Raw genomic sequence first — 20,242 nt, forward strand, 5'->3', positions numbered from 1 at the left:
AGCAGCTGCCTGCATCTGAATCTGAGCCCTATGACTTCCTGGCTCTGTGACCTAGGAAAACCCCCTTAGTCTCTCCACCTCTCTTTTTCCATAGCTGCAGAATGTGTCTGATAATATAATACCTCTCCAGACATTGTTGTGAGATTTTGTTTTGTTTTGAGACAGGTTTTCTCTGTGTGCCCCTGGCTGTTCTGGAACTAAATTTGTAGACAAGTCTGGCTTGGAACTCCAAGTGCTGAAATTAAAGGCATGTGACACCAGGCTTGTTGTAACTCTCTCTCTTTTTTTTTTTTAAGACAGGGTTTCTCTGTGTAGCCCTGGCTCTCCTGGAACTCACTCTGTAGACCAGGATGGCGTCCAACTCAGAAATCTGCCTGCCTCTGCCTCCCAAGTGCTGGAGTTAAAGGCGTGTGCCACCACTGCCCTTGTTGTAACTCTTAAATGATTTTATAATATTATAAATGTATACTGTGCAATCTAGTGCTTGGCAAATAGTTACTACTACTACTACTACTACTACTACTACCTACTACTACTACTACTACTACTACTACTACTACTACTACTATTTTATAGTGCTGAGGATTGAGGTCTTTGAGCACCCAGCAAGTCTTTATCCAGATCTTGACAGAATACACCACCTTCTGGCCCCACTACATAAAAGCAGGAACATCCATGACACATTATCTGGCTATCCTATACTCATTGCTAGGGAGCCAGCAGGATAGGTCTCTTCTCTTTGGAAACTAAAGCAATGCTCCATTTTCCTAGCTCCTCTGCAATGCTTTCTTGACGTGGAGGATGGGAGGAGTGATGGAATAAGTTGTTCAGCTGAATTGATAGAGTGAGTGCACTGGAAAGCATGCATGGAGCCCTAAGTTTCATCCTCACACTGCATAAAACAGGCCAGGGCACACCTGTAACTCCTGTATTTGGGAAGTAGAAGCAGAGGGATCATAAATTCAAGGTTGTCCTTGGTTACACAGAACTTCTGAAATTAGCCAGAGCTAAATGAGACTTTGCTTAGTTGGGTGTGGTGGCTTCACGCTTTTAATCCCAACACAGGGGAAGCAGAGGCAGGTGGATCTCTGTGCGTTTGAGGCTGGCTTGGTTACATATTCAGTTCCAGGATATCCATGATTATGTGGAGAGACTGTCTCAGAGAGAGAGAAAGAGAGAGAGAGAGAGAGAGAGAGAGAGAGAGAGAGAGAGAGAGAGAGAGAGAGAGAGAGAGAGAGAGAGAGAGAGAGAGAAAGAGAGAGAGAGAGAAAGAGAGAGAGAGAGAGGCTCAAAACAAACAAAATCTCAAATTATGTCTAAGAGTGGACACTCTGGGTACACAGCCAAGACAAGAGTGGTTTCAGTACTAATTCTAAGACTTCAAGAGAGAAAGATTGTTTTTCTTTGTCTTATCAGCAGAGCTCCCCACCTTCAAGGAGATGGTAAAACTCACTCTGAGGTCCAGCTCTTAAGTTATATGCCTTGCTAGATTCTGGCAAGGGCCATGAAGTTTTAAGGGTGGCTGGCCACACCCAATCATTCATCTTGGATTTCATAATCTCACTTGATGAATAGGTTTAAGCAGCCTAGGAAGCAAGGTCCACTTCATCCCTGTCCTTATTTGCTGGTAAAGGAGCTAATTAGTGTTAATTGTGCTAGCCATCTGAAACAGCCACCAGGGAACGGATCCAAGGCAATTGTGGGATGACCCCTCTGTCCCATCCTAGACCAGCCATTACTTATGTCGGCGGTGGGGGGCGGGATCAGAACATTGGGAAAAGTCCTGTGGTCAGAAAGAGTAGGCATGTATTTCCTTTCTCACATACCCAGTGACCTGGATGTCACTTATGACAATACTCCTGTGCCATGGAGAGAGATACAGGTGTGGGTAGAACAGCATTGGATATATGAGATACAATTAAACAGAGGCATGTTCACAGCCTTCCTCCTTTCCTAACAGGCTAAAGGCTGTCTCTCCTTTACAGCCCAATTTCCTATCATCACCAGAGGCAGATAAATCTGATAAATCTGGGGAGAGGCTTGGTAACAGCCCAGGATGTGGAATGTCAGATAACAGGAGGGAAGAGAGAGGGATATGAGTTTTATTGCTGGGGTTATTATTTTGATCACTCTTTTTTTTTTAAAAGATTTATTATTATATATTAGTATGTTGCTGTCTTCAGATGCACCAGAAGAGGGTGTCAGATCTCATTAGGGGTGGTTGTGAGCCACCATGTGGTTGCTGGGACTTGAACTCAGGACCTTTGGAAGAGCAGTCAGTGAGTGCTCTTATCCACTGAGCTATCTCGCCAGCCCCTATTTTGATCACTCTTAAACGTCCTTGGAGAGTCATCGGTAGGGATGGAATTTATATTATTTACTCATTTTGCTTAACGGATTGCTCATCTTTAAGCATGACGTGCTCCTAGATGCAACACACTTCACCTGTACTAACCCAGCAACAAGAAAAGGAGTGCAGAAATTCTGACAAACTCTGGCTGGAGAATTGTTCCGAGCCAGGGATGGTAGGAAGGAAAATGATGTTCCTTTTCTGGCCCTCACCCATCCAATGACTAGGATGCCTGTTTGGGCTGCGTAAAACGTCCTTGAATATGCAAACTCTAATTTCCACACTCTTCTGTGTTCGATGATTATTAATTAAATTGATTGTACAAAGTGAGCTGGGTTTTCTAAGAGTTTTGCTGAACAATTCCCCTGCCTTGCTACCAACTTGGTTACAGTTGCTTAAATACTGTAGCTATTCCTGCCTCTGTGGCCTCCAGGGCTAAAGTGGGACAAGGCTGGTATTTTTGGTGATGAGGAAATCCTTTTAAGGGAGGTTTGGTGGTGACTGAACTGGGACACAGGTCGGAGCAGGGATCCCATCAGCGACAGGGGCCATTGGGGGTCTGGTTCTGGGGTCTCCCATCTCCTATCCCTACCTCGCCAGGCGCGGCGGAAGCTTAGAAGTTGCTGCTGACCCTCGACGTTTTCACTGCCTGTTCCCCAGAGGGGGGCACTAGGGAGCCGGCGCCTCAGGAACAGGGACCCACGCGGGAAGGTCGAGCTCGCCCGGTGAGGTCATGGTTGCCATGGCTTCGGGCAGTGACGCGCGTCCGCACGTGACGCGCGGTTGCCATGGCGCCGGGCGCCCGGCGGCGCGGGAGCCCCGCCTCCCGGAGTGACGTCTGTCGGCAACCCCCCTCTTTCGGCCCCCCCGCGCCCCCTCCCCCCCGGCCGGCTCCCCGCGGCCCCGGAGGTTTCACTGCACAACAAGATGGCGGCGGCGGCGGCGAGCGGAGCTGGCGGGGTTGCCGTGGCCGGAGCAGGGGGAGCCGGGCCGGCCGGCCGCCTGCTGCCTCCGCCCGCCACGGGGCCCCCGGCAGCCCCCGCCGCAGTGCCCCCGACCGCCGGCCAGCCGCGTCCCACAGCCCCGGCCTCCCGCGGGTCGATGGCCGCTCGCATCGGCTACTACGAGATCGACCGCACCATCGGCAAGGGCAACTTCGCTGTGGTCAAGCGGGCCACGCACCTCGTCACCAAGGCCAAGGTAGTGGCGCTGGGGACCGCGCGGCTGCGGGCAGCGCAGCCTGGGGGGCGTTGCAGGGCGGTGGGGCCAGGAGAGTCCGCGATTCCCTGGGGCTCGGGTCAGGGTCAGCAGTGGGGACCAGTGCTGGCGGGAGAAGGCAGGGACCTCAGAGCGGAGGGGTTCCGGAAGGCGGGGGCACCGGGAACTTAGCAGCTGGACACCGAAGAGGTCCCCAGGGCTATGCGCAGGGTCCGGGGAAGCTGGGGTGGGGGGGTGACTGGAAAGGAGGCGTTGGAACTCTCTGGGGGCCGGCGGACTGCACGCCAGGAAGACTCCGGAACCAGCAATTAGGAAACCATCAGAATGAGGGCAGGGGCATACGAAATGTGGACCACAGGATGGGGGAGACGCGCAAACTGGCTGCCTGAGGCTTCTCAGAACGGCTGGGGCATGGGCTGAGGGTATGCGGTGGGTGCAAGGCACCGGGAGATAAGAAGGACCTGGCACCTATACCAGAGAAAGGAATCCACGTTTGATTATTTAAGACTGGTAGATGGTGTCAGTTGGAAGCCCGAGGAGTATACTTGATTCTTGGAAGAGGCACTGAAGAAAACGGGGAAATAAGGGGGAAAATGGAATGGACCATGACCAGATGTCCCAAGAGTCAGGGTTCCTGGTGGCACTAGCTAACCAAGGGTTAAACAATTTAGGATAGATGGTTTGCTGGTTATTTGGTTGTCAGAGGGTCTGGAATTGTGCGCTTTGTAGAGCCCGGGGTGGGCTTTTCAGTAGGGAAGGAAACTGTAGGATTGACACTACAGAATTACACTCATTTGGGCCCTTTGGTTCCCAAGGGATTTGAGGAGCTGTAGTAGTGAAATTGGCCAAGGTCAGTTAGGAAACCATATGCATACGTATACAGTATTTTTTTTTTTTTTTTAAGGAAACAGAGGTAGCAGTTTTACCTATCTTTCTTCATTGAGAGTATCGGGGAATCATTTAGATGGGTTTTGATGGAACCCACAAAGCCCATTTGAGTTCCCAATTATTCTTTGCTCAATATCTCACATAAATGGATACTTTTAATGTAGTCATTCATTATATTTAAAACAGTAGCTTGAGTTTTTCTTGAGCCTGGCTAGTGAAAAACCTTTACCACCTCTGCTGCTTCCTACCCGGGACCCAGGACTCCCCTCCCCTCCTCCCCCTGGCCGCTGACCTTAGCCTACCTTGTCTTGGCTTTTATGTCAGTCACTCCCTGCCAGAAATCTAGTGACTTATCTGGGCCTTGTCTCCTGCTTATTGGCAACCTGAAAGTTCCTTTCCTTGCCTCTCTCTGTCAAAGACTACCAGGGGCCCTTCTTCCGAGGGTGACTGGGTGGGTGGCAGCAGTAGAGTGATTGGTCAGTTTCACTTCCTCTGGTGGGACCCCTTCAAGCCTTTTTTGTCAGTTTTTACCAGAAGGCCTTCAGAACCCAGTGACATACTCAAGTGCGCCCCTCCTGTTGCAATCCCTCAGACCCGCAGCTGTAGCTTGAACCTGCACCTCCTCACCCCCTACAGTGTGTTTACAGTTGGCTAAGTCAAACTTGTGTTTACAAACAGAATGCCTCTGTTTCTGTTTTCTTCCCCCCTGTGCTTCTGTGATTATTTTGCTCTGACCTCTGGGAAATGGACTCCACAAACATAATTGGTTGTCTGGCTATGTTCTCTATGATTTAAAGAAATTTGAATCTTAATATCAAAATATTGATTAAAAAAATCTATGACAAGCTGGGTTGAGTGTCTTATAAACATAATTGCAAACAGTTGATTCTTGGCTTTATATATAAAAGGGACATTTCTGTTTTCAGTAGTCAGCAAAGCCAGTGCCTAATTATGGTTGGTCTGGCTGCTTTCTGGTGTGTGTGTGTGTGTGTGTGTGTGTGTGTGTGTGTGTGTGTGTGTGTGTTTCAGTTTTACTCTGAGACCTTGGTATCCTTTAGGACTGCAGCCTTTACAGCATTGGCTTGTTTATAGACGGGTGTCACTGTTTATGTTGGTTTTTATCTTTGATCGTTTGTGGTGTGCAGTTATGCAATTCCTATGTATGGAAATATTCAGACTTGAATGAGGCTGAAATGGCTGGGACAATGAGTTGCATGTGTGGAAGAGACCACACCAGCATTTGTTTGTGCTTCTGTAGCAGTGTGCAGTTTCCTGGCTCTAGTTCCAAGTGCCCTATCTTTCTGCTACTTAAATGACTCTGCCGTGAGTGAGGCTCGATTCACAAGGAGCTGTCACGCGCCCAGGGTGATCCACGGGCATATTTGGGCCTATTCTCTGCTTATCTGAATGCATTTTGGAAGGGTCCTTTAGCACTGACAGCTGAGATGTGCCCAGCAGCTGCTGACATGCGCTGAGATGGCCTAGTGAGGCCATGGCTTGGTTATATAATGGCAGGGAAGGTGCCTAGGTACTAGAAGGTGCTGGGCTGCTCTTCCTTCAGAAGCTAGGCTTGTCTCCCCACGTCCTGTAGTGGTTATCTTCCGAAGTCAGGTCAGAGAGGCAAATAATTGTTTACCTTCCCTATCTCTTTCCACAATAGGTTATTTATTTGCTCTGTAAAGGTGTATGACTATTTTTTCTGTTACCTTCTTTATGTCACTGAATGGTCTGAGATTTTCTTCTAATCAGACGCAGCTAGTAATGAGGATGCCTGTGTCAGCAGAAGGAGGTTAGGCAATAGGTAATTTCTATACATTGGAGAACTATTTACGAACCCCTCTTCCTACGTGACCCATTCCAAGGACCAAGAAGCTGAAGCAAACTTCGTTTATTGACTAAGCTACTGCACTCTGTCCGACAATAAGAGAAGCTGGCCCCCGTCCAAACTCTGTTAACTCAAACTTCCCAGAATAAGACCCAGGAGTGAATAAAATAATGAAAAGAGAAGGAACCAGCGGAACCCTTTTTTTTTCCTTTTGGTTGTTGGGACCTTTGCAGCACAGCTTCCAGGTGCTGAGTCTTGATGTTCCAGCTCTGCAGTGCTGCCAGCCAGAGTCGCTGCAGAAGGCTCACAGGAACCAGAGGCTCTGGTCAGCAGCTCGCCCTGGCTTTATCCTACCTACTTTGATTTCCTTTTTAAAAATTTCTTTTGAGATACATTACCTAAGGTTCTCTGTCTTTTTGGTAGAACATTATAAAGTATTAAGATTTTTTTAAAACTATGTTCCCCCTTCTCTGATTACTTATAGTCTGTTTCCTTTGCTTAATTGTACCTTCAACCTAACTGGATGAACAGAACAAAGAATAGCTACATTCTGTGTATATTTAAAAAAATAACTACACGTGACTAGGAAAGCTTTTGGTCAAATATTTGTAAGCTGTTATTTCAGCATGTATAGTATAATATTTCGATTGATGGTCGCCTGTCAGTGGTTTGTGGTAATAGTTTCAGCCTTGCCTAAAACTGCCTGGTTTGAATTGTCTGCTGGTTAAGACTGGGGCAGTGCAATGCTGGGCCCTGAATACTGGCTAAACCTCTCTGTGCTTGGATTTCATCATCTACAATGAGATGACAGTAGCACTCACCCCACAAGCTTCAGTGTTGGGCAGATTAATTGCTATGTGCAATGCTGCCCAGGCAGTGCCGGCACATAAGGAATAGGTAAGAAATGTCGTCATTTTCTTCAGGTGCTGTAGTCAGTGAGGTGAATAAGACTGGCTAGGCCCCCTCTTTTTTTTTTTTTCCATTTTACACTCTTGGAAGAACTATTGACCTCAAGTGCCATTGATTCTGGATAGGTGAGTCCCATTGGTTCTGGAGAGGGAGACAAGCTGCATGCCACACTTTTCATCCAAGTGGGGTGAGGGGAAACCAGTTTGCTACTATTTCAAGTGCTACTTTGAAGTTCCTCTATGTGGTACTCTGTAGTCCGAGCTGGTCTGGAACTCTTGGTGACCTTCTTGCCTCAGATGCCTTGGTGCTGGGATTATAGACATGAGCCACCGCATTGAGCTATGAAATTTATGCTGAACAGTTTTTCATTTAACTTGATTTTATTTTATCTTTAATTTTTTTTTTTTTTTAACAAGAGACTGATCTGATAAAAAACACTGGCTTTTGCTTTGGGCCATCTCAAAATATTTACTTATTAGCAGTGCTTGGGATTGAACTCAGTTACATGAATATTTGTACCACAGATATACATCCTCAACCCTTTTGTTTGTCCTCCCTGCCCCCACCCAAGATTTTCTGTGTAGCTCAGGCTAGCCTAGAACTCCCTTTGAGGCCCACAGGGGCCTTGAGTTAAAAACCTCTCTTGTATCTCTCTTTCTCAGATGTTGGATTATAGGTTTGCACTAGGCTACATGGCTTTTTCCTTTCTTTAAAAATTATCTTCAAATTAACTAATTAATTTAACTGTACGGTATTTTGTTGGCATGGCTGCCTTTGCACCACCTGCAACTGATGCCCCTGGAGGCCAGATGACAACATTGGATTTGCTTGAACTGTTGTGAGCCATCAGCAGCCTTATGGGAGTTGGGGAGCCTTGGTCTCCTGGAAGAGCATCCAATGCCCTTAACCACTGAGCCATCTCTCCAGCCCTTATCATTATTTCATTTTTTGAGGCAGGGTCCTGTGTAGGCCAGTCTGTTCTCCATCCTACCACCCTCATGTCACCTGGTGTGCTGGGATTCCATGCAGCCCTTCTCGTGGCTCAAATTTTCATTGTTTTTTTGTAACTAATTTTTGTCATACTGATGAACAATTTTTTTTTTGCATGCAATAGTTTCTTCAGAGATTCACTTAAAATTCTATGGAAAATATGAAAAATGTTACCACATATTTGCAGCTGGGCGTAGTGGCACATGCCTGTAATTCTAGGCCATGGGAGGCTGAGGCAGCTTGAGTTCAAGGCCAGTTTGAGATTCCTAGTGAGACCTTGTCACAGAGAAACACAAAATCAACCCGCTCCCAACTCTTATCTACCCCCCAAAACAAAATAATTTGCACTTTGCTTTTGTGTATGGGGTGTGATACTTAGAAGGGTTAGTTTCCAGGCTGCTTGCTCCCATCCCCATCCTCCCCCACCCCCCCAGGAAAGCATTCTACCATTGAGGATGTATCCTCAGCTCAGGAGTTTAAAATTTGCGTGTGTCACAGAGAAAACATTTTGCCCTAAATCCTCATTCCAAAGCTTATCAGTGACATATTTTCCAAGGGTGTGTTTTACTGTAGACTCAGTTCATGGAAACTCAGAGCCTGACTTCTGTCTGCCTTTAAAGAAGAGCACAGTGAAGCAGATGAACACATGCATGTGCCCTTTAGAAAGCAGGAACAGAGTCATTAGGAAATAGAAGAGAGGAAAGAAATCCAGAGCAGCTTTTGCATTTCTGCAGTAGGGATGACAGTCCCAGCCCTAGACCACGTAGAGGTGATTGTTAAAGGATGACTGGTTCATTTGTCCCTTGTGATGGGGTTGCCTCTTTGCTTGCCCTGTGAGGTGCTAAGGCCAATTAGGACTAGCCTTTGCCGAGTCCAGTCAGAGCCCCAATATTCCATTTTCAGCACATCGAAGATGTTTATTTTAACATTCTGACGTTGGTGCCAACTCCCTAGAAAGTCATAGATCTGGCTCAAGCCGGAGGTGCCCAGACCAGTTGTCTCTGGGCCAGAAATGCTGTTTCATTTTCCAAGCATCAGTCTGGCTAGTGTTTTTTGGTGCATGGCATAAAAGAGAGCAAAATCCATGCTCTGAAAATAGAAAGAAATGTTGTTTATTTACAAGAAGCTCTGAAGTTGTGAAAGGTACCTAAGACATTTCTGCAGTGAGTTGAATCTTCCCCATACCCATTCATTTACTCAGGAAGGTTATTTGTTGGGCTTATTGAAAAAGAGCCATATACAAACAAAACAAAACAAACAAAAAAAACCCCACCTGGAATACACTTTCATTTATTTTGAAATAAGTCATAGAGATCAGCCCTATCCCCAGGAGGGATTAAAGGCATGCTCCACCACACACAGAGCTGGGATTTACTTTTAAATAGATAAATGAGATAAGAGATCCCTACAAAACAACAAACAAAAAACTTAGCTGGGCAATGGTGGTACATGCTTTTTAGATCCTAGTGCTCTGGAGACAGGCTTGCAGATCTCTCTTGAGTTGGAGGCTAGCCTGATCTATACAGGAGTTCTAGGGCAGCCAGGGCTACACAGAGAAACCCCGTCTCAGAAAACCTAAGTCAAATCAAACCACCACCACCAGAACAAAAACCACTCCTCAGTACCATGGAGAAAACGAATGACTGTGGGGAAGGATGTAACAGGCCATGGGAAGCAAGATGGAGCTGTAGCTGAGACCTGAATGGTGCGGAAAATGCAGCTTTGAAACACTGAGAAGACAGAACATCCTCAGCAGAAGGAATGGCAAGCGTAGATCCTGGAGTCAGAAAGGACCATCCAAAGCTTAGCCTCAAGGCCATGTGGCTAGTGCTTCAGTGCAGAGGATCCATGGTGTGGTAAGGATGAGTTCAGGCAGGGAGAAGGGCAGATTCTGCAGGCCTTCCAGTGTGCGTTGTGAATTGGCTGTGACCAGGAGGTTGACATCAGAGAGCAGCACAGCAGGACGTGGATAACCTCTGCTTGGTGTGGTTTCAAAACCCATGCTGACTGGTTTATGGCTAAGAGGAAAAAACTAACCAACCTATCTATCTACTTACTTGGGGAGGCAAACATTTAACAGCATAGATTCTCTTCACTGTTAGAGAATGCCATACATGTTGCATATGAACATGATCCTTGTTGAGTTTATTGGGTACAAAAAGGACAGCACCATCTTACACAACTAGATACAACCATACCTCGGACATATAGGCGAGGAAAAGCAAACTGTTTATTTGGAGTTTTTAATTTGGTTCTGATTTCTGGTGTGAGTTGTACCTGTTCTCTGTGTGGCCATCCGTCCCTCACCTGTCAGGCGGTTTCCCAGTCCCTCTTATTTCAGAGTAACTCCCTTATTGATGTATTGGTAGAGTTGGAGTGTTCCATGGATGACTTTTGTTAGTGTCCAGAGTATATAAAGTCCCCTGGGCTTTTGTCCTTGCATAGTAAATCATTTCTGAATAGATAGCCAAGGCAATGTCATTGCGAAGCCTCGGCAGTCTGTGATGAATGAGCTTGAAAGCTCTGTTTAACCTGTTTAGAGTAGAGTCTCACCAGCTAGTAAGGAACTGTTATGTGGGCCATCATGAGGTTATTTCTAGCAAGTGTGTGACCCTTGGTACACAAGGACTCTACCACTCGGAATTAAGCCTTTCAAAGAGGTAGGAGTCAGCTGGGTGTGGCACACACCTGTCATCCCAGCAGTTTGCAGGTGAAGGTGGAGGGGGGGGGCGAGAGTTCAAGGTTCTGCCGTGTGGATTGCAGGCTAATCCAAATTTAAATCTAAAAGAAAAATAGGAATCAGATTGTGAGCACTTAAATTTCTTGAATTTCTTCACTTAAATTTCTCAGAAAATCAATAGGAAGGAGAAGAGACCCCATTGCCTCTTTAGATTTATCTGAGTGGGCAGAACTTACTCAGATGGGGAATTTTGGCTAAAGTTAAATTTAGGTTTTGATTAAGCAGTTCTGCCCAGTTTCAGCTCTAACACCTGCTCGCCAGCAGTATGTCCTTTCTTACAGTTCCCTGCAAACGTGCACATCTAGGTTCCATGTCTCTCCTTACATTTTCTCTCTTCTTTCTCCTCCCTTCCTTTTTTCCTTGAGAGGTGTGTTCTCACTACATAGCTGTGTCCTTACGAGACCTGCTCAGTCAGAGACATAGCCTGGGTACAGGTGAGGCTGACAACCCTTTATCCAGACTTCCTCTTAATCTGGCTCTAATTTTTGGCTTGAGGGTCATCTATACATGCTCTCCGTCACTGTCCTCAGCTTTCAGGTGACAGCTGCATACATATTCACTACAGCACCAGGCTGGCCTGGACTTGTAGTGATCCTCCTGTCTACAGCGATTATAGGTGTGGCCCCCATAACCAGTTTATGGTGGTGGGGACTGAACCCAAGGCTTTACATAGAGAGTAATGTAGGTCTGCTTGTCTTTAACCTACTATATAGACCAGGCTGGCCTCACAGAGATCTGCCTGCCTCTGCTTCCCGGGTGCTGATATTCAAGGCATTTGCTACCATGCCTGTCAGCCTGCCTTCTTATAGCACCCAGGACCAGAAGCCTAGCAAACGTTTGGAAAATAGAAGTAGGGCCTGGCTGAGATGGCTCAGTGCATAAAGTCCTGGCTGTGTAAGTGTGAGGACTGAATCTGTATCTGGAGCTCCCAAAGCATGCCGACATCATGCCGGGAGCACAGGTGGGGCTCAGGAACTAGCCAGCAAGGACGAATCGCTCTGGGTTCGTGAGAAGCCCTGTCTAAAAAGAGAAAGCTGGAGGGGCTGGAGAGATGGCTCAGTGGTTAAGAATGCTTCCTGCTCCTCTAGAGGACCTAGATTTGGTTCCCAGCACTCACATCAGGTGGCTTCCGGGGATCTGACACCTTCTTCTGGCTTCCACAGGGGCCTTCACACTTGTGCTGTGTGTACACAGGGGCACACATGTATGAGTACAAACAATAAAAGAAAATATTAAACATAAAAATGAAGTTGTAGAATGTTAGAAGACATCCAGTGTTGACCTCTGGTCTCCCTTCGTGCATACATAGGTGCAAACACCTGTACACACACGCATCCCCCCACCCCAACACACAACTCTGTGGGAGTGGACTCTTCCCTACTGTGTGGGCTGGAAGTGGGGTCAGCAGGTTTGGCATCAGGTGTCTTCACTTGCTGAGCCATCTTGTTGGCTCCTCTGCGTTTCTTAGTTGTGATTCATAAATATTTATAAGGATTTCTTGGATCACTTTTTTGTTTTGTTTTTCAAGACAGGGTTTCTCTGTGTAGCCCTGGCTGTCCTGGAACTCACTCTGTAGACCAGGCTGGCCTCGAACTCAGAAATCCACCTGCCTCTGCCTCCCAAGTGTTGGGATTAAAGGAGTGCGCCATCACTGCCCAGCTTCTTGGATCACTTAAGGGCTGTTTATTTCCTGGAAAATCATTGTTTTTAAAAATTTTTAAAAAGACAACTGGCTATCTTTTATTGTTTGATAGGATGGCACAGTTTAAGAATTTAATAGGATTATGTACCTAGTGCTTAGTATGATTTAAATATGTACTGAGTGGTGACGTGTGTGGAGGGCTGTAGCTATGGCTCCGTGTTTAAGAGCTGATGCTGCTCTTACAGAGGACCTGAGCTCAGTTCTCAGCACTCAGTCAGATACCTTACAACCATCTGTATCTCTGGCTCTAGGAGCATCTGTCATCTCTGGCCTCTGTGGGCACCTGCACGCTATATATTCCCCACCCCATCCATATAAATAAAAATAATAATAAAAAAATGGATCTTTAAAAAATGTGGAAAGATAAAAATTGGAGTTTGTTATATTTTCATTTTGGGGGGTTATAAATTATATTTATGGTGTGTATGTATGTGTGTGTATCTGTGTATGTATGTGTGTGTGTGTGTGTGTGTGTCTGCTCATGTCTCAATGTGTAATGGAAGTCTGAGAATACCTTTTGGGAGGTCTCTCCTACCCTGTGATCCTGGGGATGGGATGGGATGGGATGCAGGTTGGAGGGCCCAACAAACCCTTACTTGTTCAGCCAGGTCTCTGGCCCTCATGTATTCATATGTCCAGACTGTCCTTGACCTTAACAGGTACATGTGATCACGTCCATCTAGCCTCCTGAAAGCTGGGGCTATAGGCATGCATCACTCTTCCAGGAGGAATCCCTAGTGCTGGGTTATATGTAATGCTAGGTTAGGGCTCAGACCCAGGCCAGCTGAACACTTGGCAAACACTACCACAGAGAAATAGCCCCAGCCCTATGAACTCCTTGTTTTAAAGAAAAGCTCTTTCAAATCCCAGCCTAGTGGGTGTTACTTCCCTTTGTTTACACCCCAAATATGGTCAGCACGGTCAGCCAGCGCCTCCAGCTTTCCCCTTCTGCTTTGAGGTGCTTCTCTCTATCAGGCTGTGGTCTCTTCCTGAGAGAACTTCAGACTTCTTGTTCTCTGCTTTATAACTACATGATCCAATTTTAAAAACAAAACAAGATAAAACCCCTCAGTTTTCCTTCATTGGCCAGTAATCTTCATTTCTTTAGTTGGTCTTAACTGTTTATGAATTAACTCAACTAGTATTCCTTGTGTCATGTATATGGATGGAGAAAGTAGCAGCTATTGGTACAAGAAGTTATGTTTTCTTTTTCTCGGGGTAGATGAGTGGTTAAGTTATTTAATACTTGTCCTGTATGTTTTCAAAATGGATGGAGGACGAGCAGCCGAGTTTAGTGCAGTATGTTCCTTTACCTCAACACACAGTCTGTTTTCCTGCCTCTCTTCTACCACCTTCCCCTTTTCTTCTGCTCACAAAAATAACATTGTGCTCCTGGAACGACTTTGGGGAAAATCAGGAAATTATGAAGACGCAGACGGGAAAATGTCATCCATAATCCTGCCCAGAGGCAGTAGTTATTGATCCTATAAATACTCTTGCCAGCCTAGGGATTGGAAGCTGGTTAGATTCTACTGCTGGGTTTCTGCCTCTCCGGCCCACTTTGTACTGTCAGCAGAAGCCATTCATAAGCATCAGCTTTAATGCGCATATAGTTTCAGGGACATGACTGTCCCTGTTTTGTTTGTTTGTTTTGAGCCTTTTCCATAGTTTTTTATTTCATAATTTTTAATTTTTTTTAAATGTGGCAACTGTGTTGGCACCTGAATCTTTGGAGTATTTTTTTATTTTTGTTTTAGATAGATTGTTAAAAGTAAAATTACTGGGCCAGAGGGCATACATGTTTGTGAGACACTGGATACTTACATTGCCACATTGCTTTCCAGAACGATTGCACCAGGGTTAGCCTTGGCAGCAGCAGGTGAGAAGGCCTCCAGCAGCCGGCAGCTCTGTCTGTCTGTCTGACCCGACCCTCTGCCTGCGTTGGCACAGGGGTCTCTTGCCCCTCTAGACTCACTGGTTGGAAGAGGGGCTGCTCAACTGTTTCTAGCTTCTCAGAGGCCTTTTCCTGAGCCAGATTTGTGGATCTAACTTTCCCCTGGCTGCTCATGAATCACCCTTTGTCTGGATCTGTTATAGAGGGACATGAACCAAAAGAAGAGACTGTAGAAGGAGACACAGAGCTAGCATCACAGAGGCAGGCTGTTTGTTGACCACCTGAACCTTTTTTGTTCCTCTTTGTTACTTACTTATTTACTTTTGAGACAAGTTCTCATTATGTAGCCTAAACTGACCTCAGACCCAAACTCTCCTGCCTTAATGTACAGGTCCACAGTGTCCAGCTTTGGTTTATGTATTATTTTTATTATTTTTAATACTCACTTGTTTTGAATTTTAGGTCTGAACAAAATCCATACATTATCATTGATGTGCTTCCTTCCCCCTCCCCAGTGTGTGTGTAGTGTTGGGTACCAAGTCCAAAGCCTATAAGTGCTAGGCAAGTGCTCTACCACTGAGCTGCATTCAGCCTCTGGTATCACTTAAACTTAAAAAAAAGATACTTAAAATTACTTATTTTTATATTCAGGCAGTGGTGGTACATTCACACACACACACACACACACACACACACACACAATTTGTATATAGGTAGAGATGCCCATAGAGATAAGGATGGGGTGTCTGATCCCCCTCACAGGTGTTTGTGAGCCACTCCAGAGTTGGGATCCGAACTCTTGTCCTCATAACCACTGAGATATCTTCCCAGCCCAGGTACTTTTTAAATTCCCCTGTGGGTTTCCCTGCCTCCTTTTTCCCTGGCAATAAGTTAAAGAAGGATATTGACTAATGTTTGGATATAGAGCCAAGGGATTTTTCTTTGCCCTGGTTGGCGTTCCTTCATTTTTCATTAAGCACACCTATAGTTCATTATAACTTCTAGTGTTGCCTTGTTTTTGAAACAAAACAGGAACTTTTGTTTTGTTTTGTTTTTTTGAGACAGGGTTTCTCTATATAGCCCTGGCTATCCTGGAACTCACTCTGTAGACCAGCCTAGAACTTAGAAATCCGCCTGCCTCTGCCTCCCAAGTGCTGGGATTAAAGGCGTGTGCCACCACTGCTCAGGCACAAAACAGGAATTTAAGGCATTGATAAAGTGGTATAAATTAAGCCCATGACTTTTATGTGCGCTCTCTTCCTCCCTCCAATCTCTTGCTCACATCTCACCAATATGGAATTTGACTTTACTTGAAAAACTTTACTAGCCGGGCAGTGGTGGAACACGCTTTTAATCCCAGTACTAGGAAGGCAGAGGCAGGTGGATTTCTGAGTTCGAGGCCAGCCTGGTCTACAGAGTGAGTTCCAGGACAGCCAGGGCTACACAGAGAAACCCTGTCTCAAAAAACCAAAAAACAAACAAACAAACAAAAAACCAAAAAACAAACAAAAAACCTTTACTAAATTTGTTTCAAGTTGAAAGCTTAATTTTTTTTATCAGTTTACCTGGTATTTAATTAAATCACATCACTATAATACGAAGAGCAATTAGTATGAATAGGCAAGAAAACAAACAAAAACCTAAGGACTGGGTGTGTGGCTCAGTGGTAGAGTGTGTGTCTGTCATGTGTGAGCCCGTGGGTTCCACCCCAGCACTGGAAAATAACTACTGGTAGAGGCAAGAGTGTCAGTAAAGTCCCCAAGTGTACAAGGTCCTTGCTGATGAACAGAGGATGGAGTGGGGTGGGGGTGGGGGATGAGTGGCGGTGGCTGCATATTGGGCAGAGAGTTTGTCACTTTGCTTATAAGAACATCTGAGGTAGGTGAATATTTACACTAGTGAGTGCCTTTAAAGGATGTCTTCATGGATGTGTCTTTATGAGATAATTATTGAACTTCAAAAATCAACTCAGCATGCAAAATAATGGGTTTCATTATAACATTTTTATACATATATGTGCTTTTACTTGAATTAATTTAAAATTATAAGTAAGCTAAAGCTGCTAGGAGTTTGAGGACAAAATATTTTACAGAGTTTTTTATGATCCTATATACTTTTGGGTGATATTTTTGTCCATTTATGTTAGAATTTGCATGAATTGAACTGAATTTGATAATGGGCCATGCTGTTTAAAAAAAAAAAAAACAACTCGGAAGGAAAGAGCCCCACGTCTCTAGATGAAAAAAGGTTTGTATCCGTTCATGCCAGTGTAGTGTTCCATGGAACAAGTTGACATTTTCATGTAGTAACTTGTTTTCTGTCTCTGGCAGGCAGTCCTCTTCGGATGCCATGAGAGGCAGAATTGTTTTTATTGTGGAAGGCAGGAACAGGGCTGTGTGTTTCTTAGATTGCTCCGGCACCTGCGGGCTCCCTTACTTCTGTCTCTGCTTCCTGCCTCCTGTTGTCCTCTCCTTCTGTCAGAATGTTCTCATGTTGCATAAGCAGTGTTCTGACAATACGTGAGTTTTTTAGTAGCTCTTTTTTTTTTTTAAAACCCGCAAAATAATGTTTTTAGTGATTGTATGTTCTTGGCTTCCTTTCCAGTTCTGACTCAACAGCCCTACTGTTTTCTAGCCAAATGGGGTAGTTGTATCTGGCCATGATCTTTGTGTCCCAGTCAGCTGCAGAATTGGGGCTTTTGCATATTGCACCTAACTGGCTTCTGTGAATGTAGTTGTTCTGGGAGGCAATTAAATGTTGAGCTGGTATTTTTGGATCTCTTTAAAGAATATTACAATGCTGAGGAAGAAAATAGCTTGTTTGAAACTTGTTACTCATGAGCCTCTGACATGGAGAAGAGGAGTCAGTAGTTTGAGCCCACTAGCTCCGACTTCACTGACTTCCTTTTGAGTCAGCAGCTACAGGCCCTAATTGTACCATCAGGGAAAGGGGATAGGCAGACTGAGTCACAGTCTCTGCCATGTGTCAATGCTGCTGCCGCTGCTGTCTTCAGACACACCAGAATAGGACATTGGATCCCATTATAGATGGTTGTGAGCCACCATGCCGTTGCTGGGATTTGAACTAGGGACCTCTGGAAGAGCAATCGGTGCTCTTAACCACTGAGCCATCTCTCCAGCCCCAGTCAATGCTTCTTAATGTTCAAGACCACAAATCCATTTTTGGAGACATACTGTATTCTTTTTTTATATAAGAAAATATTTTTTGGTGTGTGGTGTTGCTCATGGCCTTTAGCATATGCATGGAGGTCAGAGGACAGCTTTTAGGAGTTGGTTCTCTTCTTCCACAATGAGGGTCTCAAACTGAGATCCTCAGAGTTAGCTTCAAGCCCTTTTACCCACTGAGTCATATTTTGAACCCTAGAATCAATCAGTCTCTTTCTGTCTGTCTCTGTCTCTGTTTTTCTTTTTTTCTCTCTCTCTTTCTCTCTTTCTCTCTCTCTCCATTTATTTGAGACAGGGTCTCTGTGTGTGTTCCTGGCTGTTCTGGAACTCATTCTGTAGCCTCCAGCTCATAGATATCTTCCTGTCTCCCAAGTGCACTATCATCCCTCTCCCTTCCACCCTGATTTGGAAAAAAAAAAAAAGTTTCAGTTGTATTATCTAAATTTCTTTTCTTACCCAGTGTCACTGTTCTGTTTTTCCAGCTCTTTGGGGCCCCTCTTTAGCCTATCAGATGGCCTAAGACCCTGTGCAGCAGTAAGCAGTTCTGGTGGGGTTTGGGATCAGCTCCAGCTGCCACTCTGTGGTGCCTTGACTTTGGGCAAAGAGCAGGCTTTGGCAGGGCATCCACTCTTTGTCATACAGTTCAGGCACAGGATAGCTCCTCCAGTTTAAATGTTAAACGTAGTGACAGTTGTGCAGCTGTCACCATTTCACATTTAGGACACTGTTCTTCTCAGAGGCCACTGTTTGTTTCATCAGCTCCCTCCAGCCTCAAGGGGTGACCAGTCAACTCCATAGATTTGCCTCTTCAGGCTTTTCATATAAATGGGGTTTACGATACTTAACCTTTTTTATCTGGCCTTTTTCACATAGAAAAGTTTTTTCAAGGTTGAGCCACCCAGCCTTTTCTGGAATTTCATTTCTTTTCATAGCAGAGTAATAGTCCTTTGGCTAGACACACTGCATTTTGTTTATCCTTGCTTGTATGGATTGCGTGTTCTGATGTTTTTACTTTTTATCTCTTATGAGTAATGCTATTATAAATATTCATGTACAGTTTTTTGGGGAGTTGTATGTTCTTATTCTCCTTGTATAGATACCTCATAGTAGAATTGCTTGGTCGTATGGTGACTTCATGAAGAACTGCCAAGTGCTTTCTAGAATGGCTGGCTAGCTTTACATCCCTACCAGCACTTTATGAGGGCTTTAGTTCCTCTCTAGGAAAAGTAGTCCCCGGCTTTGGTTTTAGTCATCTGCTAGGTATGAGGCAGCATTGCATTGTGCTTTGGAGTTGCATGCTTCATGACTAATGGTGCCGAGCATCTGTTCACATGCAAATGAAGGCTGTGGAGAAATGTCAGTTTACTTCCTTTTCCCATTTTACAATTTCGTTGTCTTCCTTGCTGAGTTAAATTTTTATTTATTTATTTATTTTTACTTTTTTATTGCTTTGAGGAAGAGTCTTGGCATGCAGCACAGGTTGATTCCAAACCCACCATGCTCCTACCCTAGCCTGTCCATTGCTGGGCCGCAGAGGTGGACCACCTGCACGTGCTGTGCTTAGCTTATGGTTTCTTTGTGTGTTCTAGATACACAGTTTGTATGGAATATCTGACTTACAGGTCTTATCCCTGATCTACGGCTGGTCTGTCTTTGACTTTTAGCAGTTTTCCTGCCGCACAGGGATTTTACAATTTGACTGTTTTCTTATTTGTACAGCAAGTTCAATTCTGAAATTATATGTGAAATGGTCTTTTTCTGTATGTTCATTGGGCTGATTCCTGTTTTCTTTTCTTTTGTTTTTTTGCTTCTTGTTTTTTAAACAAGGTCTGTGTAGCCCTGGCTATCCTGGAACTTGCTGTGTAGACCAGGGATCTCCAGCTTAGAGATCCACCTGCCTCTGTCTGGGGTTAAAGTGCTGGGATTAAAGGCATGCTCAGCTAGGTCCTACTGATTTCTGATTTTCATTCAATTCTTTCTCCTGAGCATTTTTTAAAAATCCTCAAAGACGTCAAAACTTTATCTTTCTACCTTATATATCTTATAAAATAATTAAGTTTTGTAAAGTATAACAAAGAAAGTAATGATTCCCTCCCCAGAGAAAGCATGTTTATAGTAACCAGATCCTCCCTTTTGAGACTGTGTCTTTTACATTTATTATCTATTACTAAAAGTGGGGTGTGTGTGTGTGTGTGTGTGTGTGTGTTGTATATGTTTGGGTGCATGTGTGCCGCACTGCACAAGGGCAGCTGGGCAGAGCTTGTTCTCTCCTTTCCCTTTTACATAGTGATTGAACTCCAGCTCCGGCTGCCAGATTTGTGACTTTACCCATTTAGCGGTTTCTTACAGAGCCCAGGCTGGCTTTGAATTTCTTGTGTGCCCCAGCTGACTTCTGATATGAAACCCTTGACCTTCAGTCATCCAAATGCTGGGATTACAGTTGTATACTTGTTTCTAAGAGTTTAGATTTTAAACAATAATTGTTTTTTCTTCTCGAGGGAGACTTATGTGTAAAAGTCTGGTTTTTTTTTTTTTTTTTTT

The 20,242-nt window shown here is 44.9% G+C and overlaps 1 protein-coding gene across 2 annotated transcripts in view; it reads left to right on the forward strand.

Moving 5' to 3' along the window:
- Nucleotides 1-3,226: 3,226 nt before the first annotated feature.
- Nucleotides 3,227-20,242, forward strand: part of Sik3 (SIK family kinase 3) — a 223,149-nt gene continuing 206,133 nt past the window's right edge. The window contains exon 1 of one of the 2 annotated variants that reach the window (XM_031343507.1): nt 3,227-3,550. In XM_031343507.1, coding sequence (XP_031199367.1) covers nt 3,278-3,550 — 273 coding nt within the window. In that variant the 5' untranslated portion in view covers nt 3,227-3,277. The remainder of the gene's footprint in view (nt 3,551-20,242) is intronic. The other variant, XM_031343506.1, reaches the window with a different exon arrangement.

Source organism: Mastomys coucha, unplaced genomic scaffold (assembly GCF_008632895.1).
Source record: "Mastomys coucha isolate ucsf_1 unplaced genomic scaffold, UCSF_Mcou_1 pScaffold23, whole genome shotgun sequence".
NCBI lineage: Eukaryota > Metazoa > Chordata > Mammalia > Rodentia > Muridae > Mastomys > Mastomys coucha.